Source organism: Oryctolagus cuniculus, chromosome 1 (assembly GCF_964237555.1).
Source record: "Oryctolagus cuniculus chromosome 1, mOryCun1.1, whole genome shotgun sequence".
Lineage (NCBI taxonomy): Eukaryota > Metazoa > Chordata > Mammalia > Lagomorpha > Leporidae > Oryctolagus > Oryctolagus cuniculus.
This window is the reverse complement of record NC_091432.1, coordinates 2,861,457-2,887,360: the sequence shown is the minus strand read 5'-3', so window position 1 is coordinate 2,887,360 and position 25,904 is coordinate 2,861,457. Positions and strand designations below refer to the sequence as shown.

Sequence of the window (25,904 nt, the reverse complement as noted above, 5' to 3'; positions counted from 1 at the left end):
GAAAGGCGGGGCTCGCCCACAGCCTTGGGCCTGGGGCCACGGAGGACGCACGTTCAGACGCCAGCGTGGTCCCAGACAGTCGTGGTCAGGGCGCCCGGCCGGGCCCGGCACCTGGGGCCGACTCTACCTTCCGATCTGCTGGGCCAGCTCCCGGGCCCTGCTGCACGTCTCCTGGGAGGAGTTCTCGCTGGCCATGTAGCAGGTGGTCAGGACGCGCCCACAGAGCTCCCGGGGGTCCTGGGGCGTGTAGCTGCTCTGGTCCACGACGGCCCGGACATCGGCCAGCACCTGCTGATCTGAGTCACCAGACACAGGCGGGGGCCAGCAGAGCTCGCACGCTGTCTCCTGGTGCCACATGGCCCAACCCACGCTATCACCCAGGCGCCCTCACCCTGAGCCCCACGCTCTCACCCGGGCACCCTCACCCTGAGCCCCACACTCTCACCCGGGCACCCTCACCCTGAGCCCCACGCTCTCACCCGGGCACCCTCACCCTGAGCCCCACACTCTCACCCGGGCACCCTCACCCTGAGCCCCACGCTGTCACCCAGGCACCCTCACCCTGAGCCCCACACTCTCACCCAGGCACCCTCACCCTGAACCCCACACTCTCACCCAGGCACCCTCACCCCTGAACCCCACACTCTCACCCAGGCACCCTCACCCCTGAACCCCACACTCTCACCCAGGCACCCTCACCCTGAGCCCCACACTCTCACCCGGGCACCCTCACCCTGAACCCCACACTCTCACCCGGGCACCCTCACCCCTGAACCCCACACTCTCACCCAGGCACCCTCACCCTGAGCCCCACACTCTCACCCAGACTCCCTCACCCTGAGCCCCACACTCTCACCCGGGCACCCTCACCCTGAGCCCCACACTCTCACCTGGGCACCCTCACCCTGAGCCCCACACTCACCCAGCCGCCCTCACCCTGAACCCCACACTCTCACCCAGGCACCCTCACCCTGAGCCCCACACTCACCCAGCCGCCCTCACCCTGAACCCCACGCCCTCGCCCAGGCGCCCTCACCCCTGAACCCCACACTCTCACCCAGGCGCCCTCACCCTGAGCCCCACACTCTCACCCGGGCACCCTCACCCTGAGCCCCACGCTCTCACCCGGGCACCCTCACCCTGAACCCCACACTCTCACCCGGGCACCCTCACCCTGAGCCCCACACTCTCACTCGGGCACCCTCACCCTGAACCCCACACTCTCACCCGGGCACCCTCACCCTGAACCCCACACTCTCACCCGGGCACCCTCACCCTGAACCCCACACTCTCACCCGGGCACCCCCACCCTGAGCCCCACGCTCTCACCCAGGTGCCCTCACCCTGAGCCCCACACTCTCACCCGGGCACCCCCACCCTGAGCCCCACACTCTCACCCGGGCACCCTCACCCTGAACCCCACACTCTCACCCGGGCACCCTCACCCCTGAACCCCACACTCTCACCCAGGCGCCCTCACCCTGAGCCCCACACTCTCACCCGGGCACCCCCACCCTGAGCCCCACACTCACCCAGGCGCCCTCACCCTGAGCCCCACACTCTCACCCGGGCACCCTCACCCCTGAACCCCACACTCTCACCCGGGCACCCTCACCCTGAACCCCACACTCTCACCCGGGCACCCTCACCCTGAGCCCCACACTCTCACCCGGGCACCCTCACCCTGAGCCCCACACTCACCCAGGCGCCCTCACCCTGAGCCCCACACTCTCACCCGGGCACCCTCACCCTGAGCCCCACGCTCTCACCCGGGCACCCTCACCCTGAACCCCACACTCTCACCCGGGCACCCTCACCCTGAACCCCACGCTCTCACCCGGGCACCCTCACCCTGAGCCCCACACTCTCACCCGGGCACCCTCACCCTGAGCCCCACGCTCTCACCCGGGCACCCTCACCCTGAACCCCACACTCTCACCCGGGCACCCTCACCCTGAGCCCCACACTCTCACCCGGGCGCCCTCACCCTGAGCCCCACACTCTCACCCGGGCGCCCTCACCCTGAGCCCCACACTCTCACCCGGGCACCCTCACCCTGAGCCCCACACTCTCACCCGGGCGCCCTCACCCTGAGCCCCACACTCTCACCCGGGCACCCTCACCCTGAGCCCCACACTCTCGCCCAGGCTCCCTCACCCTGAACCCCACACTCTCACCCGGGCACCCTCACCCTGAGCCCCACGCTCTCACCCGGGCGCCCTCACCCTGAGCCCCACGCTCTCACCCGGGCGCCCTCACCCTGAGCCCCACACTCTCACCCGGGCACCCTCACCCTGAGCCCCACACTCTCACCCGGGCACCCCCACCCTGAGCCCCACACTCTCGCCCAGCAGCCCTGTCACTGGGATCTCCCGGCGAGCACCCTACAAAGTGCAGGCCACAGATGCGGGCGGAGGAGCTGCCCCCGGCCCGTGCCGTCCTGAGCACGGACAGATGACAGCGGTGGACGCAGCCACCGGGGCTCCCAGCCCCAGGAAGGGACTTGGGTGGCTGAGCTGGACGCGAGGCTGTGATGCTGAGTGTGGCCACAGAGCCCCCTCCCCACGAGGCCCACCCCTGGACGTCGCCCCTGCCCTGCCCGGGACTCCCCCCGCCCAGCGACGGCGTCACCTACTTCCGCTCCTCACGGCCTCGCAGACCTGATGGCACATGGAGTAGACCAGGCAGGCGGTGGCGGCGCTGTCCACGCCCCCGCTCAGGGGCAGGAAGAACCCCGCCTGCAAGCGGTCACCGGACACATGTGTGGGCGGGGCCTCGGTGCAGCCACGCGCCCAGACCCCGGCCACGCACGCACAGAAGCACACGCAGGCCAGAGTGGCTCCCCCAGGATGGAGGGCCCAGGGCTCGCGCGCCACCAGCGACTGCAGACACGCAGATCCTGCGGTGAGGCGGGTGCTGAGCCCACCGGGACCCCCCCCCCCAGACAGCGCCCAGCTCCTTCGTGGCCCCGGGCCTCCGAGTGGCCCACCGAGGCCAGAGGTGAAATGCTTCCGGTCGTTTGCATTAAGACAAAGCACAATAAACGCAAGCCCGCCCGAGGATGAGGACGAGACGCACCCAGCAGCCTCGGTGCCCCCCCACCCCAAGAGCCCGGCTCCTCACCTGTTGGCTGCGTCTTAAGAAATCCCAGAGCCAGCAGGCCGGCCCGAGGCTGCAGAGCAAGCAGAGGGGGGTGGGGAGGGGCGCCTCCCGGCCCACGGCGCTGAGTGAGCGCTGCCCGGGCCTGCAGGGGGCGGCCTCCCGCCTGCCTTAACCAGCGCTGCAGGATCCTAATTCTGCCCCAGCCAGGGTAGCGGCTCCGGCCCGGTGCCCATGGGCCCCGCGCGGAACAGCCGCGTGGCTGGAAGTCGGGCCCAGGAGCTCTGGCTCCTCCGTCCACCCCTTCACCCTGCGAAGGCCCACGGCCACACTCCCCGCGGAGCCCCACCGCAGCCACTGGGCACAGGGACACGGCCACGTGGGCCTCGGGCCGCCCACCTTATCTCCTCCTCAGGGCTGTGGTAGGCCCACTCCACGGGCATGGACACTGGCTCCAGCAAGTCGTCGGCGTGCGAGAGGGCAAAGTCCACCTTCACCCGGGGGTAGGGGCTCACCCTGCTGGCCTGTGAGGGACGACAGACGCTGTGAGCCCGGGCCGGGGGTGGGGGGCACGGCTGCAGCCCCGGAGGCCGGCGGGTGGGCGGGCGGACACCACAGCCCTGCTCGCTGCCCGCGCAAGGGGAGACGGCACAGCCCACGAGGCTGACACGCAGCTCCTGGCAGGCCCAGCAGCTCCACTCCTGGGCAGGGTCCACACAGACAGAGAGAGAAATGTGTGGTCCACAGACATGGAGACAGAACGCGTGGTCCACACAGACATGGAGACAGAACACGTGGTCCACACAGACATGGAGACACGGACACGTGGTCCACACAGACATGGAGACAGAACGCATGGTCCACAGACACAGAGACAGAACACATGGTCCACAGAGAGACAGAACACGTGGTCCACACAGACATGGAGACAGACACATGGTCCACAGACACGGAGACAGAACATGTGGTCCATACAGACATGGAGACAGAACACGTGGTCCACAGACATGGAGACAGAACGCGTGGTCCACAGACATGGAGATAGAACGTGTGGTCCACACAGACATGGAAACACGGACACGTGGTCCACACTGACATGAAGACACAGACACGTGGTCCACACTGACATGGAGACAGAACACGTGGTCCACACAGACATGGAGACAGAAAGCGTGGTCCACACAGACATGGAGACAGAAAGCGTGGTCCACACAGACATGGAGACACGGACACGTGGTCCACACAGACATGGAGACAGAACGCATGGTCCACAGACACAGAGACAGAACACATGGTCCACAGAGAGACAGAACACGTGGTCCACACAGACATGGAGACAGAACACATGGTCCACAGACACGGAGACAGAACATGTGGTCCATACAGACACGGAGACAGAACACGTGGTCCACAGACATGGAGACAGAACGCGTGGTCCACAGACATGGAGATAGAACGTGTGGTCCACACAGACATGGAAACACGGACACGTGGTCCACACTGACATGAAGACACAGACACGTGGTTCACACTGACATGGAGACAGAACACGTGGTCCACACAGACATGGAGACAGAAAGCGTGGTCCACACAGACATGGAGACAGAAAGCGTGGTCCACACAGACATGGAGACACGGACACGTGGTCCACACAGACATGGAGACAGAACGCGTGGTCCACATACACGGAGACAGAACACGTGGTCCACACAGACACAAAGACAGAATGTGTGGTCCACACAGACATGGAAACATGGACACGTGGTCCACACTGACATGGAGACACGGACACATGGTCCACACTGACATGGAGACACGGACACGTGGTCCACACTGACGTGGAGACACGGACACGTGGGCCACACAGACACAGAGACATGGACATGTGTTCCACACAGACACAGAGACATGGACACGTGGGCCACACAGACACAGATACACAGAGTCTTGAACACTTGCCCACAGTGTCCCCAGCAGACGGATAACCCTGTGGCCCTTCCACACTCTATCCACCCAACGACCACATGGAAGAGAAGGCCCATGCCCACACTGCCACACAGACACGCCCTGAGAACACTCCTGCCCCCCATGCCCCACACGCCCCCCACACGCAGGCGGCTGCCCGAGCGCTCACCGCCAGGTTGCGGGACGAAATCTCCGCCCGGTAGCTCCTGACGTCCTCCAGGTCCAAGGTGGCAGTGAGGACTTCCTGGGCATTTGGAGAGAACACGTGATTTCCTGCTGTCCACAGCCACGGCCCAGGTGCCACGTGTGGACATGGCTGGGGGCCCAGCAGTGCTGCTTGCAGACCCGCGCCGGCCGCCCGGTGACCCCGGCAGAGCTGCGCCTGGCAGGAGGTGGTCGCGGGGGCTCCTGGGAGACCACCTTACAGGTAAGACCCCCACAGCCCACGCTGCCTCTGCTCCCGACTCCGGCAATGCTGGCTGCAGGGGTGGGTCCCTGCCACCCCCGTGGGAGACCCAACTTACATTCCAGTTCTGGCTTTAGCCTGACCTGGCCCTGGCTGCTCTGACACTGGCCGGGCCCCTGCCCCCTCCCACTGTCAGCACTGGTGCCCCACCCCCACGGCACGGGCACCGTCATCTCCGGAGGACACGGTGTGGCTCGAAGGGGCCACAGCCGAGCTCCTGTGGCTGTCTCGCTGCCTAGAACAAGGGCAGCAGGCCAGGGGCACAGTCTCCACCTGCATGACACCCGTGGACGAGTGCCTGCCCTAGCTGCTGGTCACCATGCAGTTGGCAACGGCGCCTCTGCTGGCATCAGGGGAGAGAACCAGCAAATGGGGGCCCTCAAGTGACAGAAGCAAGGGCCGCTTTTCTGCCTCTGAACGTGGCTTGATGAAGGTGGGACTGCTGGGGCTACTGCAGCTACGCTGTGACCATGAGGAGAGGCAGCCTGAGAATGAAGCCCACATAGAAGCTGAGGCTGGAGACCGGCCAAGGTGGAGCCAGAGCCCGGAGACCCACAGCTGGACCCCGGCCAGATGCTGCCTGTGCCCGGCGACTCAGCCTGGTTCGGCACAGAGCAGAGCCGGGCCTTTAACTCAGGGTTCCAATCAAACTGTGTCCCGGGAGTCTCGTCTCACGGAAGGCCAGGTGTGGGACAGTGAGAATCGTGCTCTCGGCCAGCGGGGGACACAGGACAGTGCGGCCACTCTGCAGCACCATTCCCGGTGCCATTTCTCAGACAAAGGGTACAGGAAGTCCCAAGCAAGGCACGAACCCCAGGGAACCGTGAAGCCAGCGATGGCTGACCTTGGCACGAGACGGCGGCCTTGTCCACTCCTCCCAGCCCAGAGCGGCTCCAACCTGGACGCTCGGCATGAGGCAGCCAAGCCAGAAAACCCCAGCACGGTTCGCAAGACCCGGGGCGGCTCGCGCCCTGGACCTGCAGCCGGGTGGAGGCGGCTGTGGCTCTGACGATGACCCTGCCCAGCGCCCGCCGCCCGCCGGCTGTTCTGGGGCGGCCTCTGGGGGGCCCAGCCTCGGGGGCGAGCGGGCCTGCTGCCTACCCCTGCCCTGGGCCACACCACAGCTGGGTGGGGCTGTGTCCCGTGGGGAGGGGCAGTGGTTCTGAGCTCTCAGTGCGTCTACCCACGCCCCGGGAGCTTGCTGGAAATGCAGACTTCAGGCATTATGGGGGCCAGGCAGGCGGCTCCGGACACACCCCCCGCTCAGCAGGACTGCAGGGGTGCCTGCGGTGTGGGCCAAACCCGCCGGGAAAGAGAGGGCCAGGGGACAGGGACACGCTCGGCCGGCGGCACGGGGGCTCAGTGCCCCAGGAAGCAGAGCCCCAGGAGGACCCTGGAGGAGCCTGCGGAGGGAGGGCCGGTGTTCCCACGGCCACACCCGCACTCACACCGCTGACCCCTGCCCGCCCCAGGGCAGTGCTGGGGAGACCTTGAGGGCCGGAGTCAGAACCAACGCCCGTGGTCACCCCCAGGGTCACCGCGGAAACAGCAAATGCAAGCCCGCCTGAGGAGGCGGTGGCAGCACCTTCTGGACTGCGTCGCCCGCGCCCCGGGGATCAGGCGCCAGCCCTCGCGGCGTGCTCAGAGAGACCCTCCCCCGGGGCCCGGCGTCTCCTCGCTCCCCCGGCCTCAAGCTACTGCACGCTGCCTGGGAGGGCTCAGACGCCCCCTGCCCACGCTGCCCCCCTCCCGCGACACGGGGACCAGGCGCTGTGCCGGCTGCCCCCCAAGCGGTGGCTTCCGCTCCCCACCAGCCCCCAGAACTACTCGATGGAGCCCACGGCCCCCCCTCCCCACCCTCCGGGGACCACAGTCCCCCCCGCCGCCCCGCTGTCCTGCTCCAGGGCTAACACACGGCCGCCATGCTGTCTGTCCAGGGCCGGGTCCCCGGGCTGTGTGTGTCCACCTACGTCCAGGACCCTGGGGGACATCCCCCGGGCAGGACCCCGGCCCACAGCAGCCGGGATGGGGCCACGCACTTACCACGTCCTCCAGGGAGAACTGGGAGCCCTGTGCAAAGACCCTGCCATTCATGGCTATGAGGGCGCAGCCGTCGTAGTAGAGGCGGTCCCCGTCACAGCCCTTCTGGTTGGCCAGCAGGTAAATCCCGCCGCTCTGCAGAAGGCGGGGCCACAGAGCTGTCAGCACTGGCGGGGCCCCAGCCCCCCCCCCCCCACTGTCAGCACTGGCCAGGGGCCCTGGGCCCTGCCCCCCCCACCGCTGTCAGCACTGGCTGGGCCCCTACCCCCTCCCGCTGTCAGCACTGGTGCCCCATCCCCACGGCACGGGCACCGTCATCTCCGGAGGACACGGTGTGACTCGAAGGGGTCACAGCCGAGCTCCGGTGGCCATCTCGCTGCCTAGAACAAGGGCAGCAGGCCAGGGGCGCGGTCTCCACCCGCGTGACACCCGTGGCGAGTGCCCGCCGTGGCTGCCGGTCACCATGCAGTTGGCAATGGCGCCTCTTCCCAGGGCAGCCAGGAGTTAGGGACGAGGCCGGGCCCCAGGAGAGCGCTCAGCACGGGCCAGCTGGGAGCAGGCAGGAACCACAGGCAGCCCGGCCGCCATGTCGGAGGGAGGACCACGAGTGCTCCAGACACGGCGCCCGCCCCTGCGGCCCGGGCCTGGGCCTACCTTTGTGGTGGCCATGGTGACCAGATCCACCCTGGCGTGGGCTTTGCGTAGCACATGGTGGCTGCCAGAGGCGTTGGTGAAGATCTCCACGCCGTCCAGGCCCATGTCCACGTGCGGGCTGCGGGCACAGGCAGGCGTGGAGACGAGACTGGCTGACTCCCCCAGCCACCCTCCCGTGGCCCCTAAAGCCCTCCCAGGGTGTCTCCCCAGGCCCGGCCACCAGCCCAGGATGCCCACAAACCCGGGTCCTCCAGCTGACCTGTGGGGCGTCCAGAGCTCCTCACAGACCTCGCTCCCAATGCAAGTGTCTTGTGTGGCCAGCACCGCGTCCCCGAAGGGCACAGTCTCCTGCAGGCCGGGGTCACAGGAACACAGTGGCGCCAGCTGCCCCATGAAGCCACCACTGTGTCCCAAGCCCTCCCTCGCCCAGAGCCCGCCCAGGCCAGGCAGTCAGCCCTGGGCAGCACCTCCTCGGCTGACCCAAGGGCCTCTGGTCGCGCCATCCAGGACCACAAACTGCCGTGGCGCTCACTGTGGTGTGACAAAGACACAGCACAAATCACCATCTCAGGACACGGGCACCGAGCGGGCGCCGCTCCAGGTGACAGAGGGCACGGAGCTCGGACCTCACTGGCAGACACGGGGAGCGCGCCCACCCTGTTACAGACACGACCCGGCTGGGACCGGCGCTTCTTTGCCTGGCCAGGAACCCAGCGTGGGAGACCTGGGGCACACAGGGCTCTCGGGGGCTCCCTGCTGCGGGTGCGAGTCCAGCTCCCTTCCCCGACAGGCCCCCCCACCCACCCACAAAGCCGCCGTCGGCTGTGGCCGCAAGGAAAGCCCCCGCCCCGGACCGCAGCGCTGGCCACTGCCGGACCCCACACCCCGGCCTCGGGCGCCTCGTGGACCCGACCACACGGCTGGGGCGCAGTACGGCCTCCCCCTTTCCAGGAGGCGCCCAGGGCTGGGAGCGCCAGGGGTGGTGAACAGCATCGGAGAGCAGGCTGGATCCCCGACGGCCTGCACTGCCACCGGGTGTCACCGGGTTGTCACTGCACAGTCACTGTGCGGTCACTGTGCTGTCACCGTGCACTGAGCTGTCACCGTGCGGTCACTGTGCTGTCACCATGCAGTCACCGAGCTGTCACCGTGCGGTCACTGTGCTGTCACTGCAGTCACCGAGCTATCACTGGGTGTCACAAGGCTGTCACCGTGCGGTCACTGTGCTGTCACTGTGCAGTCGCTGTGCTGTCACTGGGTGTCACCGGGCTGTCACCACAGTCACTGTGCTGTCACTGAGCTGTCACCATGCTGTCGGCCCTGTTCTTTGAGACCACCCCCAAGTTCAGGCCCCCCCCTTTGCAGGGCTGACCTGCGTGGTCTGGCAGCACCCCAGGGTGCTGAGGGGCACCCATGCTGTCTTCCTGGGACGTGGCAGGATCGGGTAGGACAGAGGACAACCGTGGATGCGTCCCCTGGCAAGGGGGCTGCCGGGACGTTTGTGTGGCTCTCTGCTACTCCCACCCACCAGGGGTCCCGCCCCCCACGGCGCCCTTGAGCCTGGAGCAGCCACGCCTGCCTGGAACGTGAGCTTCGCGCCCAGGGCCTCACCTGCTGGGTCAGCTCCTGCAGCATCCTGGGGAGGAAATACTCCTCCACGTGCCTGGAGAGGAGGCAGGGCAATGTGAGCGGGGGTGTGCCTCAGAGCACACGGGAGAGCCACGGAGAGCCACGGAGAACACGGAGAGCCTCAGAGCACACGGGAGAGCCACGGAGAGCCACGGAGAACACGGAGAGCCTCAGAGCACACGGGAGAGCCATGGAGAACACGGAGAGTCTCAGAGCACACGGGAGAGCCACGGAGAGCACAGAGAGCCATGGAGAGCACGGAGAGCACGGAGAGCCACGGAAAGCCACGGAGAACACAGAGAGCATGGAGAGCCAAGGAGAACATGGAGAGCCATGGAGAACACGGAGAGCCTCAGAGCACACGGGAGAGCCACGGAGAACCACGGAGAACACGGAGAGCCACAGAGAGTCTCAGAGCACACGGGAGGGCACGGAGAGCCACGGAGGGCATGGAGAGCATGGAGAGCCACGGAGAGCCATGGAGAGCCATGGAGAGTCTCAGAGCACACGGGAGAGCCACGGAGAACACGGAGAGCCATGGAGAGCCTCAGAGCACACGGGAGAGCCACGGAGAGCCACGGAGAACATGGAGAGCCATGGAGAGTCTCAGAGCACACAGGAGAGCCATGGAGAACACAGAGAGCCACGGAGAGCCATGGAGAACATGGAGAGCCACGGAGAACACGGAGAGCTATGGAGAGTCTCAGAGCACACGGGAGGGCACAGAGAGCCACAGAGAGCATGGAGAGCCACGGAGAGCACAGAGAGTCTCAGAGCACACGGGAGAGCCACAGAACCACGAAGAGCCACGGGGAGCCAGGGAGAGCCACAGAGGGCCACAGAGCACACGGGAGGGCACGGAGAGCATGGAGGGCCACGGAGAGCAGACCCACCCAGGGCACGCTGACCCCTGTACACCCACTGTGCACTCAGGCAGCCTAAACCCACACCGAGCAGAGCCACCTAGGACAAAACGGCCCCTGCGCACCCACTGTGTGCTCACGCATCCCCTGGGGTTCAGCTCCCCCACTCTGAGGGTGGCCTTGCTGACTGTCACAGGGGTCGGCTGGAATCAGCTGACACTGCCCCACGGGAAAATCCAGGTAGGAGGGGCCAGCACTGTGGCATAGCAGGTAAAGCCACTGCCTGGGACTGGCATCCCATATGGGCACTGGGCCATTTGTCGGCCGCTCCACTTCCAATCGAGCTCCCTGCTGTGGTCTGGGGAAGCAGCAGACAACGGCCCACGTCCTTGGGCCCCTGCACCCACGTGGGAGACCCGGAAGAAGCTCCTGGCTCCTGGCTGTGGATCAGTGCAGCTCCAGCCCTTGTAGCCATTTGGGGAATGAACCAGTGGATGGAAGACCTCTCTCTCTCTCTCTCTCTCTCTCTCTCTCTCTCTCTCCCCCTCTCTGACTTTCAAATAAATAAATAAATAAATCTAAGAAAACAACCCCGGGTGGGATTCCCGCTCCAGCACTGAGGCCGACATAAACAAGCTGGCACGTGTGGATGATAAATGACGCGGCGCATCCATGAGCCGGGAGGAGGCCTGACCACGCGGGGGTTCCAAGGAGATTGCGATGGGGCGCAGCTCTCGAAACAGGCGGAGCCGGGGCAGGCGTCTCGCCTAGCGGTGAAGACGCCTGCATCCATCACAGCAGAGCCTGGGCTCGAGTCCCGGCCCCACCCCGGAGTCACCACCCCACCCCCGAGTCCTGGCCCCACCCCCTGTGTCCCTGCCCCACTCCCGAGTCCCAGCCCCACCCCCGAGTCCCTGCCCCACTCCCAAGCCCCTCCCCTGAGTCCCGGCCCCACCCCCTGTGTCCCTGCCCCACCCCACCCCACCCCAGTCCCAGCCCCACCCCCCAGTCCCTGCCCCACCCCAGTCCCTGCCCCACTCCCGAGTCCCAGCCCCACCCCCGAGTCCCCGCCCCACTCCTGCACACCTTGGGAGGCAGCAGAAGGGCTCAGGAGTTGGGTCCCTGTCAGCCACGTGGCGGACCTGGGTGGGATTCCCACCTTCCAGGTTTGGCCCGGCTACTGCTCCATCAGGGAAGTGAGCCAGCGGACAGGGTCTCTGTCTGTGTGCCTCTCAAACACAGCAGGGAAAGGACACGGCCACGCCTGCGAGCCACGGGACACACGGGCCACAGGCTTCAGACTCTGCACAGGCGTCATCGGCTGAGCGATCCAGAGCTCCCGGCTACAATGCCGGGAGCCCGAGTCTGCATCTGCGGAGCGGGGAGCCCACCCAATGGACCTGGCCCGACCCAGGCCCAGGGACCACCCCCCGCCTCCTCCTGTGTCCTGTGACGGGGCCACAGGTGGCAAAGACGCCCGGCAAACACCCGGCCCGGCACAGAGCACGGCCATGCCAGGCGCCTGGCACTCACCGGCTCCGAGACCACGGGGTGAACCAGCGCAGCTCGTGGTAGTTGGCTTCGTTTGCCAAGGCCATCTTGGGTCTGATGAGCAGGAGCTGCCTGCAGGTGACAGGTGCTGAGCCCAGCTCTGGGCACGTCCCCACTGGGGGTTCTAGTGCCGGCCAAGGACTGGGAAATCCTGCCCAGACAAATGCCTCCCTCCCTCCCTCTCCCTCTCCCCCTCCCTCCCTCTCCCTCCCCCTCCCTCCCTCTCCCTCTCTTCCTCTCCCCCTCCCTCCCTCTCCCTCTCTCCCTCTCCCCCTCCCTCCCTCTCCCTCTCTCCCTCTCCCCCTCCCTCCCTCTCCCTCCCTCCCTCTCCCCCTCCCTCCCTCTCCCTCTCTCTCTCTCCCCCTCCCTCGCTCTCCCTCTCTCCCTCTCCCCCTCCCTCCCCCTCCCCCCCTCTCCAGCCCTCCATCAGCAATGGCAGAGCTGCCTGCACCCAGGCCTGGCTTCCTCCTCCCTGGGCTTCGCCAACATCCCAGAGAGCCCGTGCTGGCGGCGGCTGAGACCCAGAGCAGCCAGGTCGCCAGCACCTCCCGCGGAGCATCAGCCTGCTCCACTCCCGGGGGGGGGGGGGGGGGCGTCCTGGGGTTCCCGCGCAGGTCCCTCCCCCGGCCACCCACCTGTTGAGGAAGATCACTCTGCAGTTGTAGCGGACATTTCGGTGCATCACGGGCCTGCGGGAGACAGGGCGGTGCTCGGGTCACGGGCTCCTGGCAGACAGACGGCCTTGCGGTCATGGCCTCCCCAGGCCCTCGGCGGGAGATGCCCGGCCCTCAGAGCACCTTCAACGCATGCCCGAGTGCACACACCACCCCCGGGGCACAGAGCCCAGACCATACTCTTGCCAAGCCACACGCCTCCTGCCCGTCTCGAGCACGGCGCTGCACCTGCTGAGCCGCTCTCTTCCCGGGGCTTCGCCCGCCTGTGTGTGGTCTGACCCCCTCAGGACACAGGCTCGGGAGACACCTGTTCACTGCTCTGGCTGAGCCCTCTGGGCACATGGTGGTGCCTGCTACAGCTGGAGGGATGGGGGGCTCAGTGGGCAGCGCTTGGCTGCTCAGGCACAGCTGGACTGACCGGACATCGGCTGCACAGGAGTGACCACAGCACGTCCACGCCGGGATGGAATAGAGCAGGCGTTGGAGGGGAAGCAACAGACCAGCCCGAGGGCCTTGCAGGCTCTGCAGGTTCCAGCAACGCCGACCTCGAGCCCTCCCCGAACAACGGGGACCGGAGAGCAGGACGCACACCCAGCGCCGGCGCCGGCCACGGCCCCCCGACGGCCACCACGAGAAACTCCCACCACGACTGCATCTGGCCGGTCACCCGAGCCCAAACAAAGCGCACTGCAGACCGGGCACAAGCGTGTTCTCAGGTGTGTCCACGTGAGCGCGATAAGGAGACGTCCATCTCCAGCGTGAGCCAGCTGCTCCCGCGGAGTCAGAGAGAGCTCCCGGGACAGAGAGAGAGAGGTCCCGGGACAGAGAGAGAGCTCCCGGGACAGAGAGAGAGAGGTCCCGGGACAGAGAGAGAGCTCCCGGGTCAGAGAGAGAGAGAGCTCCCGGGTCAGAGAGAGAGAGCTCCCGGGACAGAGAGAGAGAGCTCCCGGGACAGAGAGAGAGAGCTCCCGGGTCAGAGAGAGAGAGCTCCCGGGTCAGAGAGAGAGAGCTCCCGGGACAGAGAGAGAGAGCTCCCGGGTCAGAGAGAGAGAGCTCCCGGGTCAGAGAGAGAGAGCTCCCGGGTCAGAGAGAGAGAGCTCCCAGGGAATCAGAGCTCCCGGGTCAGAGAGAGAGAGCTCCCGGGTCAGAGAGAGCTCCCGGGTCAGAGAGAGAGAGCTCCCGGGACAGAGAGAGAGAGCTCCCGGGTCAGAGAGAGAGAGAGCTCCCGGGACAGAGAGAGAGAGCTCCCGGGTCAGAGAGAGAGAGAGCTCCCGGGACAGAGAGAGAGAGCTCCCGGGACAGAGAGAGAGAGCTCCCGGGTCAGAGAGAGAGAGAGCTCCCGGGACAGAGAGAGAGAGCTCCCGGGACAGAGAGAGAGAGCTCCCGGGTCAGAGAGAGAGAGAGCTCCCGGGACAGAGAGAGAGAGCTCCCGGGACAGAGAGAGAGAGCTCCCGGGTCAGAGAGAGAGAGAGCTCCCGGGACAGAGAGAGAGAGCTCCCGGGACAGAGAGAGAGAGCTCCCGGGTCAGAGAGAGAGAGCTCCCGGGACAGAGAGAGAGAGCTCCCGGGTCAGAGAGAGAGAGCTCCCAGGGAATCAGAGCTCCCGGGTCAGAGAGAGAGAGCTCCCGGGTCAGAGAGAGCTCCCGGGGACAGAGAGAGAGAGCTCCCGGGACAGAGAGAGAGAGCTCCCGGGTCAGAGAGAGAGAGCTCCCGGGTCAGAGAGAGCTCCCGGGTCAGAGAGAGAGAGCTCCCGGGACAGAGAGAGAGAGCTCCCGGGTCAGAGAGAGAGAGAGCTCCCGGGACAGAGAGAGAGAGCTCCCGGGACAGAGAGAGAGAGCTCCCGGGTCAGAGAGAGAGAGAGCTCCCGGGACAGAGAGAGAGAGCTCCCGGGACAGAGAGAGAGAGCTCCCAGGGAATCAGAGCTCCCGGGTCAGAGAGAGAGCGCTCCCGGGACAGAGAGAGCTCCCAGGGAATCAGAGCTCCCGGGTCAGAGAGCTCCAGCGCCTCAAAGCTTTAAAGTTCAGCCTGTAAACAAAACTAGTCGGCAAACAGCACGCAAGAAGTGTTTTATCCTATTTGCGAATGGGCTGATATCTTTCCTATGTGAAGAACTCTTAAGATAGATACAATCATTAGGCAAACAGGTAACTCCAACACAGTTCCACACACGACCAACAGACACAAGCATCCTTCAAGGTTTTAGAAAGAATTCGCCGGGGCCAGCGCTGTGGTGCAGCGGGTTAACGCCCTGGCCTGAAGCGCCAGCATCCCAAATGGGTGCAGGTTCAAGACCCAGCTGCTCCACTTCCAGTGCAGCTCTCTGCTGTGGCCTGGGGAAGCAGTGGAGGATGGCCCAGGCCCTTGGGCCCCTGCACTCCCATGGGAGACTAGGAAGAAGCTCCTGGCTCCTGGCTTCGGATCAGCTCAGCTCCAGCCGTTATGGCCATCTGGGGAGTGAACCAGCGGATGGAAGACTTCTCTCTCTCTCTCTCTCTCCTTCTCTCTCTGTGTAACTCTTTCAAATAAAAAAAAAAAAGAATTCTCCATCATTCTCACATTTTATTTTGCTTGTAAAAGCTCAGCTGTGGGGGCCGGCGTGGTGGGGTAGCGGGTTAAGCCGCCCGGCATCGCCTATGGGTAAGGGTTTGAGTCCTGGCTGCTCCACCTGCCATCCAGCTCCCTGCTGATGCACCTGGGAAAGCAGCAGAAGACGGCCCAAGTGCTTGGGCGCTGCACCCGCGTGGGAGGCCCTAATGCATCTGCGGCCTCCTGCCTTCAACTTCAGCCTGCGCCGGTCTCTGTGTGCGTCTGGGGAACAGCCCAGCAGGAGGGAGCGCTCCCTCTGCCTCTCAGAGAAATGAGGAAAGAGTCTGAAAGAAGTCCAAACCCGACTATCATCATTTTTAAAAAACATTTATTTATTTATCTGAAACGGTTACAGACAGAGAGGAGAGGCAAAGAGAGAGAGAGAGAAAGAGAGAGAGGTCTTCCATCCGCTGGTTCACTCCCCTATGACCGCAACGGCCAGAGCTGCGCCGATCTGAAGCCAGGAGCAGGAGCCTCCACCGGGTCTCCCACGTGGGTGCAGGGGCCCAAGCAATTGGTCCATCCTCCACTGCTTTCCCAGGCCACAGCAGGGAGCTGGATCGGAAGTGGAGCAGCCGGGACTCAAACCAGCACCCATATGGGATGCCGGCCCTGCAGGTGGTGGCTTTACCCGTTACACCAGTGCCGGCCCTGTTATCATTTTGACAATAAAAAGGTCATGTAGCCTTGTGGTTAAGACAGCTGTGTCCCCGAGTGGACACCCGGGCTCAGCACCCGGCTCTGGCCGATGCTTCCAGCTTCCCGCCAGCGCACACCCTGGGAGGCGGCAGGGGTGGCTCAAGGGGTGGGGTCCCTGCCACCCGCCTGGGAGGCCCGGATGGAGCCCCTGCCTCTGGTTTCAGCCCAGCCATTCGGGGAGCGAACCCACTGCTTGATGACCTTTCCCTCTCTGCCTCTCAAGTAAACAGACTTTTTAAAGATTTGTTTATTTGAGGCCGGCGCCGCGGCTCACTAGGCTAATCCTCCGCCTAGCGGCGCCGGCACACCGGGTTCTAGTCCCGGTCGGGGCGCCGGATTCTGTCCCGGTTGCCCCTCTTCCAGGCCAGCTCTCTGCTGTGGCCCGGGAGGGCAGTGGAGGATGGCCCACGTGCTTGGGCCCTGCACCCCATGGGAGACCAGGAGAAGCACTTGGCTCCTGCCATCGGATCCAGTGCGGTGCACCGGCCGCAGCGCCCCGGCCGCAGCGGCCATTGGAGGGTGAACCAACGGCAAAGGAAGACCTTTCTCTCTGTCTCTCTCTCTCACTGTCCACTCTGCCTGTCAAAAAAAAAAAAAAAAAAAAGATTTGTTTATTTGAAAGGCAGTTACACGGAGGCGCACACACACACACACACACACAGCGGGGGGGTCTTCCATCCGCAGGTTCACTCCCCAAATAGCCACAATGGCTGAGCCAATCTGGAGCCAGGAGCCAGGAGCTTCTTCCGGGTCTCCCCCGTGGGTGTAGGGGCCCAAGGACTTGGCCATCTTCCACTGCATTCCCAGGCCACAGCAGAGAGCTGGATGAGAGGTGGAGCAGCCGGGACTAGAACCGGTGCCCACATGGGATGGGGGCACTGCAGGCGGCAGCTTTACCCAGAACACCATAGCAGCAGCCCCAAACACATTTTTAAAACAGGTGTTTAAACCCCAAGCCAGCAAAGACTAAGTGAAAGAAAGATCTTAAAAAAACACATGGCCAGCGCTGTGGCACAGTGGGTTAAAGCCCTGGCCTGAAGCGCCGGCATTCCATATGAGCGCCGGTTCTAATCTCGGCTGCTGCACTTCCAGTCCAGCTCTCTGCTGTGGCCTGGGAAAGCAGTGGAAGATGGCCCAAGTGCTTGGGCCCCTGCACCCACGTGGGAGACCCAAGGAAGCTCCTGGCTCCTGGCTTCGGATCGGCGCAGCTCCGGCCATTGCAGCCATCTGGGGAGTGAACCAGCAAATGGAAGACCTCTTTCCCTCTCTCTCTCTCTCTCTCTCTGCCTCTCTCTGTAACTCTTTCAAATAAAATAAAACAAAAAATCTTTAACCAAAAACACACACACACAACACAGAGACTAGGAAATTCAAGAGCGAACAGAACGAGTCCACGTGGGCAGCAGAATCACGGCCCCTCTGAGCCGCCCAGGCCCTCACTCCGGGACCGGCACCTGCTTCCCACAGAAGGGACCTGGCAGGGTGGGGTGACGAGGCGACAGGTCGCGCTCTCCCTGGGGCAGCAGCCGTGACCAGCACGCGCTGCGGGGAGGGGCCACGAGCCGGGGCTGGCAAAGCCCCGGACACTGCCCAGCCCCAGAGCCTCTGGAGCCACCCTGACTGCTGACCCCGGGAACCACGAGGAAGAACCCAGGCCGCGCTCGTGTTGGAGGTCAGCAGCCACAGGTGCGCGGGGACGCTGAGATGGCACCTGCCACCCACCCCCATCCCCGGGGCGGGGGGGAGACGCACGCACTGCTGAGCCGACCCTGAGCAGACAGCAGGGCAAGGTCCGCCGGGATGCAGCGACGGAGGTGGACACTAAGGCAAAGCACAGGTGCCACGCCCCCGACACCAGGTGGGGCCCGGGGAGGGGCAGGAGACCAGCACGGGGGCCCTGCCACGCACGGGTGGGCACAGACGCCCTGAGAACAGCCCACCTACGGCAGCTGTGGGGGCCACATCGATGCCCTGACGCGGAGCCACCCCCGGGACTCAGCAGGAGGGCGTGAGGCTCTGCATGTGACGGGGGAACACCGTGCTGCGTGGTCACGTGTGCGGAGGAAGCTTCCAGAAAAACCTGCGAAAATGGCTTCTGGGAACCGTCTCTGCTGGGGGGGGGGGGGTGTCAGGTGGCTGCGGGGCAGGGACAGGAGCAAAACCCCCTCCCAACACAAGACCTCTCGTCGGTGGGCCGTGTGCACCCCCCACTGCCCCTGCTGCAGGCGGGAGCCGGGGGTACCAAGTCCTGGCCCTCGCCCGTCCACAGCCGGCACTCACATGCCCACGTCGCAGATGATGTCCCGAGTGACTGGAGATTCCAGAAGCGCAGCCAGGACTTGGAAAGAATGCAAGAGCGTGTCGGACTCGTGGTGATGGTCCCAGCACCCGTAGCCGCTGCAGAGAGAGGGCGCGGCAGCTGAGCGCCGGGCACACGGGCCCAGGCGAGCAGCTGGCCCCAGGGCCTGGCCCACTGAGTCGGGATGCGCCTGGGGCCGGGGCCCGGGCACCGGTGTTCTTCCCACGGCTCCCCCAGGCACTGCTTTGTGCGGGCAGAGCCAACAGCACCGCCGACGGGCCCGTCCGTCCCCTTCTCCGTCAATCGCCACTGAGACCTCTGGCCTGTGTGCCCAGAGCGCCTGCCCTTGGATCTCGTTTCAGACTCACGCTGTCCCAAGAGAAACGACGCTGCACCCACGGGAAAGCCCACACTGGGCAACAATGACACCCACACTGCCACCCTGCAGCTCCTGGCACAGGTGCTCCCTGCGGGCTGAGGGCCACAGCCACGCCCTCACCCCGGCCCGGGCGTGTGGCCTTGCTATGGGAAGCCACCCGGGTTTCGGCCCCGTCCCGAGATGAGACGGCCCTGGGTGCTGTGGGCGGGCCCGAGGTGACCAGCAGGGACCTTAGCAGAATGGCAAGAGGACAGAGGAAGAGCAGGGCAGGCCCCGTGGAGGTGGAGGCCGAGGGCGGGGCGACGTGGCCACAGCCAGGGAAGCCGACGCCTTCAGAGCCGGGAGGGATGGGAAGGAGCCTCCCCCAGAGCGTGCGGAGGAAGCAGGGCCTGCTGACCCTCGGGTTTCAGATGTGGGGCCGCCCGGGCCGGGAGAGAGGACGCTTCTGTCCCGGACGTGGTCCTGTCTCACGGCAGCCACGCGGATCCAGCACGGCGCCGCGCAGGGTCGGAGGACGTGGAGACGGAGCTCCGGAAACTGGAGCACAGCGCTCCGTGGCAACACGTGCAGCACTGAGTTTACAAATCAGGGCGGCCCCGGCAGCAGGTGCGTCTCAGACGCCGGCCCCCACGGCAGCATGCGCCAGCCTAGCCGGGAGCAGTGCTCTCCCCGGCCCGGGCTCTGGGCACGGGGAGGGTGTGCCGCCCTCAAGGGACCGAGCCAGGGCACGGCTCCCCGCTCCAGCAGGCGCCTGCCTCGGGCTTGGTTCCGACAGCGCCACGGCAACCTCCAGCCACCGGGGACCTCTCACTGTGTCTCACCGTGACACAGGGGTGCAATTCACAGTGGCGGCTGGCCACCAAGTGCCCAGGGCAAATGTAGCTGGTGGCCCTGCACCTCCAAGACCCCCAGGGTCTCAGAGAACAGCCGAGCATGCCAGGTGAGGGCCCCTGGTCCCTCTTGGTCCAGGAGCCCGTCAGGGTGGCCAGACCCCTGCCAGTTAAGACCGAGACGAGGGTGTGCTCAGTGCAGTGGCTCAGGTCCTGTCCTGCCGACTCTCTCCCTTATCACAGCGGATACACGCAGACAGGGGCTCCTCAGGAACTCATGGGGGCAGCGCTGTGGTCTGGTGGGTTAAGCCTCTGCGTATGGTGCCTGCATCCCATATAGGCGCTGGTTCAAGTCCTGGCTCCACTTCAGATCCAGCTCTCTTCTATGCCCTGGGAAAGCAGTAGAAGATGGCCCAAGTGCTTGGGCCCCTGCACCTGCGAGCAGACTCAGAGGAAGCTCCCAGCTCCTGGCTTCAGATCAGCCCAACTCTGGCCATTGTAGCCATTTGGGGAGTGAACCAGCAGATGGAAGACCTCTCTCTCTCTCTCTCTCTCTCTCTCTCTCTCTCTCTCTCTCTCCTCTCAAATGAATAATTTTAAAAAACTTTTTAAAAAACCATGGGAAATGGAATTAAAAGATAAGTTCATTGTGGTGCACACACGGGGCCTTCAGAAAGTTCACGGACATTTGGGAAATGCGGCATAGACTTCAACTTTCATTTTGCATCAAAGTAAACTCACTTCTGATTTCCACCTGGGCATGAGCTTTCTCACGCAGCCTCGAGGCATCCTAGGATTCTCTGGCTAAAACGTCTCCGCTTTCCGGAACGACCGGGGCAGGGACGTGGGTGGACACGACTCTTACATGGGGGACACAGCCGGGAAAGGGGTGAAGACCGAATTGCAAGGGTGTGGGCTGGGGCGAGGCCAGGCAGAGGGGCTGCCTGGTGCACCTGCTCCGGGCGCACCTGCTCCAGGTGTGCCTGCTCTGGCTCTGGGTGCACCTCCTCCAGGCGCACCTGCTCCAGGAACTGCAGGACCTGGGGTGGTGGGGGAGGAGCTGCACACAGCCAACCACGTGAGGGGTACAGAAGTCCTCAGACGTTAGAGGAGATGCAGCCGGATCCCAAGGATAGAACTCAACCCTAATGAAGGAAGTGACCTTGGGACCACCCGAGGGGAGACGGCTCAGGAACAAGGACAGCCGAGCAGAGGGGACGGGGACCTCGGCGAGGGGAGCCTCGGACAGCTGACACCCGGCCCAGCAACAGCCGGGGCTTGTGGGAGACGCCGGGGGCGCAGCTGCTGTTTCAATGAGTAACAGGAGGAGAATCAAGGAAGCCACCCCGAAGCTGAGGTCGCCGGTGGGACCTTTTATGGTCAAAGAGGAAGCCAGAGCCTGGGCAGGCACCTCGGACCTTCCGGGCGGCTGATTCGCTCTCCAAGCACAGGAGGCTGGTCAGGGGCCATCCTCCGCGGCGCAGGTGGCACCTGCCCCGTGGCCTCACCCGACAGCAGGGCCACCATCCGCCCCTGGACAGAGGCTCTGTTCCCTGATGGCCTTGATGCCCCACCTCTCTCTGGGAGACAACCGACATTCAGCCACAGCGAGCGGGGTGGACGCAGCCCGGGGTGGGGACAGCACCCACCTGCTGAGACCCGGCTCCTATAATTACTGGGCACAGGGATCGCCCAGCCTCTGTGCTGCGGCCTGCCCCCGCTCAGGCGTCCGCCAGCACCCCCCAGGCCCACTCCCTGGCTGCTGCCGGCCTCCTAAACGGAGCTCCTAGCCCGTTCAGCCGGGCATGGCGGTGAGAGGCGGCGCCTGCCACCCCAGGGGGTGTGTGTCTAATCTCACCATATTTCCAGCTCTGGTCCAAGCCTGTATCTCGCTCCTCTGCTCTTGGCAATTTCAATACCTGTATGTAGAGAGGGGGCGATTTTAGCACCCACAGCACGTTCCCAGGCATAAGAGGGAAACAGGAGCCGGGCTGCTGTTGTGGCGTGGCGGGTTAAGGTGCTGCCTGCGGCGCTAGCATCCCACGTGAGTGCCGGTCGTCCCATCCAGCTCCCTGCTGACAGCCTGGGAAAGCAGCAGGAGGTGGCCCAAGTGCTTGGGCCCCTGCACCCACCTGGGAGACCCGGAAGAAGCTCCTGGCTTCAGCCTGGCTGTTGTGGCCATCTGGGGAGGGGAGCCAGAGGACGGAAGATTTCTCTTTCTCTGTCTCCCTCTGTCATTATTTTTTTATTTTATTTTATTTTTTTGACAGGCAGAGTGGACAGTGAGAGAGACAGAGAGAAAGGTCTTCCTTTGCCGTTGGTTCACCCTCCAATGGCCGCCGCGGCTGGCGCGCTGCGGCCGGCGCACCGCGCGGATCCGATGGCAGGAGCCAGGTGCTTCTCCTGGTCTCCCATGGGGTGCAGGGCCCAAGCACTTGGGCCATCCTCCACTGCACTCCCTGGCCACAGCAGAGAGCTGGCCTGGAAGAGGGGCAACCGGGACAGAATCCGGCGCCCCAACCGGGACTAGAACCCGGTGTGCCGGCGCCGCAAGGCGGAGGATTAGCCTAGTGAGCCGCGGCGCCGGCCTCCCTCTGTCATTAAAGAAACTCAAATGCACAGTGAGGGCCCTGCCCTGAGTCCCGTCGATAACCGGGCAGCAGGGGGCAGTGCACACCTGCACACCTGGCAGAGATGAGGAGGGGCTGGCAGAGGGGCCCCTCGCAGGGGTGGGGTACACCCCAGCTCACAGGCTGGTAGCTAAGGAGCAAATGCCCAAGGCGGGACAAGGCTCACAGAACCCGCACCACCCACTGACTGGGACTGGGCCACAGCTTCCAGCAGAGGGGTCAGCGGCTCGGAGACTCAGCAGGGACCACCCACGGCCTCCTGGCCCCCGGGGCGGGGGGTTGCTCTGAGCCCTGGGGAAGGGAAGGCAGGCTGATTTTTTTTTAAGGATAAAGGTTTCCGAGGCGTGACTCAGACCTGGACACGGCTGTTGCTGCTGCGCCCATTCTTTGAGCTGGGGCCACCTCCCCTGCAGGCTGCCAGGGACAGCGCCAAGTCGGGGTAGGGGGCAAAGGTGAGCCCATAAATTTCTCAGCAGGAGGCCTCACCCCAGCTCTGCTTCCTCTATGGGGCGACTTCTCCTTCGGGCCCAGCGCCCACCAGGGTCCTCGGGGCCCAGAGGCCACCCCGCCTCAGGTCTCTGCACTCCCACAAGCGCGGGGCCACCCTGCGCCCTGGGGAGCCCTGAAGACAGGTGGGTGCGGGGCTCTCCCACCGGCACCGCCGGCACCCGCAGCACGGACCCACGTCGCTGGAAACACCTCCATGCCCCAGGCGGCCCCGGGCACGGAGCACGCAGGGGTCCGGACTGGCCCCTGACCCCCAGGGCGAGCGCCCCCCGCCCCGCCCCCACCGTTCCTGCACGCACTCTTCAAGATCCTCTGCAAGTTGCCCTCGAAGTCCAGGGCCCACTGGTTGAGCGCGCACGTGGCCACGGTCACCTTTCGGCCCATCCTGGCCGCGGTCGCCCGGAGGGAGACCCGCCTGACGCCGCTGCACCCGCAAACCAGCGCAGGTCCTTCCGGTCGCGCGAGCCCCGCCCCGGCCCCGCCCCTCGGAGGATGGCCCCGCCCCCTCGGCGCGGCCCCGGCGTGGGCGGGGCGGGCCCGTGAGTCGCGGTTGCGCAGCGTCGATCACGCCCTCCCGGGCGTCGCCCCGCCCACAGGGCAAGCCGGGCGGGGGAGGAACCCGACGCCTCCGCGCCCCGCCCCGTCAGAGGATGGCCCCGCCCCCCAGCCGGGGCCAGGCATAGGCGGGGCGGGCCTGTGAGTCGCGGAGGCGCAGCGTCACTCACGCCCTCCCGGGCGTCGCCCCGCCCACAGGGCAAGCCGGGCGGGGGAGGAACCCGACGCCTCCGCGCCCCGCCCCGTCCCGCCCCGGGGCGCTCGGCTGCGCATGCGCGGCGAGGAGGCCCAGCGCCACCCGCAGCGGCCGAGCCGGGCCGGTGTGGATTTTGCGGGGGTCTGCGTGGTGTTCCCGCGCTGCGGCGGCGCCGTTGGCATTTCTGAGGCTGCGCACATTTCCTGATTGGTGCAACCGGACTTTTTCTTGCGCCGAGGGCAGGTTTTAGGCACGGAGCAAGGACGGGGGGCTCGCTTTTCAGGGGTCCTGCAGGGGGTGCTCGGCGGGGCCGCACCTGCAGGAGGCCTGCCTGGGGTCAGTGCTCCCCCCCTGCACTCTGGACGCCCCCGAGACGCAGGCGCTGACCGCTGTCCTGGGGAAGCTGTGCCCCGAGCGTCCCGCCCAGCCCAGCCCGGGGCCGCGGCCGGTGCGTCTGACCGCCGAGGCTTCTCTCCGTGGTCTGCAGCTGGTCCGTGCAGGGCAGGAGCGGGTGCGCGCCGTCAGCTCCGGTTTCTGCCCTGTGCCGATTCCCCGGGCAGCTTTTCAGCCTCCCCCCCTTCGTCAGGAATCCACTTTTTCCATACAGATAAGAAATTTTCTCCTGACTTGCAGTGCTGCGCCTGTTGGATATTTGTTTTTTTAAACATTTATTTATTTGAAAGAGTTAGAGAGAGGGAGAGAAAGAGACAGAGAGAGAGATCTTCCATCCACTGGTTCACTCCCCAAATGGCCACAACTGACCAGGGCTGGGCCAGAGGAGCCAGGAGCTCCATCCGGGTCTCCCACGTGGGTGCAGGGGCCTAAGCACTCGGGCCATCTTCTACTGTTTTCCAGGCCACAGCAGAGCTGGATCGGAAGTGGAGCAGCTGGGACTTGAACCAGCGCCCACATGGGATGCTGGCACTGCAGATGGCAGCCTCTTGCCCTGTTCCGCCACCGCGCCAGCCCGTTTTTCCTCTCTTTAAATCCGGTTTTCCCTGTGTGTGAAGTAATGCTGGCTCCCGGGAAGCACAGGTCCTCACAGCCTCCCCGGGCCTGGTTTTCATGGCCCAGGTGCACAAGGTCTGTGCACACCCTCCCCACAGGTCTGCTGAGTCTCTCCTGCTGACGGTGGCCGTCCCAGGCCTGGGGCAGAGGCCAGGAGGGTCCTGGGACACTGACACTGTCACAGGATGACGACAAGGCAATAGGAGCCGGTTCCTGGGGGCTTCCCAGCCACACGTGGGACAAGCGGTACCGGAACAGGATCCTCCGGAAGTAAAAGAACCCGTGAGAGACGGGGCTAGCCGTCCTGTGGCCAGAGTGTAGGATTCGGCAAGCGCAAAGCCGTGAGCTCTTCCAGCGGAAGTTTTTTTTTTGGTTTTTTTGTTTTTTTGTTTTTTTTGACAGGCAGAGTGGACAGTGAGAGAGAGAGACAGAGAGAAAGGTCTTCCTTTGCCGTTGGTTCACCCTCCAATGGCCGCCACGGCCAGCGCACCGCGCTGATCCGATGGCAGGAGCCAGGTACTTCTCCCGGTTTCCCATGGGGTGCAGGGCCCAAGCACTTGGGCCATCCTCCACTGCACTCCCTGGCCACAGCAGAGAGCTGGCCTGGAAGAGGGGCAACCGGGACAGAATCCGGCGCCCCGACCGGGACTAGAACCCGGTGTGCCGGCGCCGCAAGGCGGAGGATTAGCCTAGTGAGCCGCGGCGCCGGCCCCAGCAGAAGTTTAAACAGAGTTCCCAAGGCACCAGACCACCACCAACAAGGAGCAGTTAAAACCAGAGAAAGCCAGCTAGGGGCAGATCTTTCCTGAGCGGAGCTGGCCACTGTTCTCCCAACAGGAAGACGCTGGGAGGGTCTTCGACCCACATGGAGTTGGCTGCCGGGGTCGACCCCAGCCCCAACACCCGGGGCGAGACTCACCCTGGCGGCTCATCCCTGCGGCCAAGGCCAAGGGTGGCTGAGGCAGCTCGGGCCCAGGGCGCCGGCAGGTTCCCATGGCTCGGCTGCTCCGGGGGGAAGGTCCCTGCCCCTCCGAGAGCCCCTCTCTGCTCGCTGCCGCCGCTTCCATGGAGGACGGCAGCGCGTGAGGATGCGTGTGGTTCACGTGTCCCACAGGAGGGGCCGTCTCCCTCCTCTTCTGCCTCCCCCGGCCTGGCCAGGAAAAGCCTTGCTTCTCAGGCAGGGGGTGTCTTCCCGGGAACCTCGCACCAGGAAAGCTTCCCTCCAGGGCGGTGCCGGGGCGCAGCGGGCTCACCTGCTGCCCGCAATGCCGCACC

At 65.2% G+C, this 25,904-nt stretch overlaps 1 protein-coding gene across 5 annotated transcripts in view; it reads right to left on the bottom strand.

The window, feature by feature from the left end:
* NADSYN1 (NAD synthetase 1) overlaps positions 1 to 23,350 on the bottom strand; it is a 32,990-nt gene extending 9,640 nt beyond the window's left edge. For 2 of the 5 annotated variants that reach the window (XR_011384350.1, XM_070063741.1), the window contains exons 1-14: positions 23,170 to 23,349; positions 21,592 to 21,652; positions 18,506 to 18,622; positions 12,903 to 12,956; positions 12,250 to 12,339; positions 9,836 to 9,887; positions 8,484 to 8,572; positions 8,225 to 8,342; positions 7,574 to 7,705; positions 5,234 to 5,308; positions 3,499 to 3,623; positions 3,124 to 3,172; positions 2,636 to 2,738; positions 128 to 296 (exon numbers count right to left, since the gene is read on the bottom strand). Coding sequence is in view for 4 of the 5 variants with exons in the window: in XM_070063741.1 (XP_069919842.1) it covers positions 128 to 296; positions 2,636 to 2,738; positions 3,124 to 3,172; positions 3,499 to 3,623; positions 5,234 to 5,308; positions 7,574 to 7,705; positions 8,225 to 8,342; positions 8,484 to 8,572; positions 9,836 to 9,887; positions 12,250 to 12,339; positions 12,903 to 12,956; positions 18,506 to 18,622; positions 21,592 to 21,652; positions 23,170 to 23,254 (1,319 nt within the window). In the remaining variant the exon portion in view is untranslated. Of the gene's footprint in view, positions 1 to 127; positions 297 to 2,635; positions 2,739 to 3,123; positions 3,173 to 3,498; positions 3,624 to 5,233; positions 5,309 to 7,573; positions 7,706 to 8,224; positions 8,343 to 8,483; positions 8,573 to 9,835; positions 9,888 to 12,249; positions 12,340 to 12,902; positions 12,993 to 18,505; positions 18,623 to 21,591; positions 21,653 to 23,169 lie in introns of those variants that run through there. The other 3 variants (XM_070063747.1, XM_070063748.1, XM_070063749.1) reach the window with 3 other exon arrangements.
* Positions 23,351 to 25,904: the final 2,554 nt, after the last annotated feature.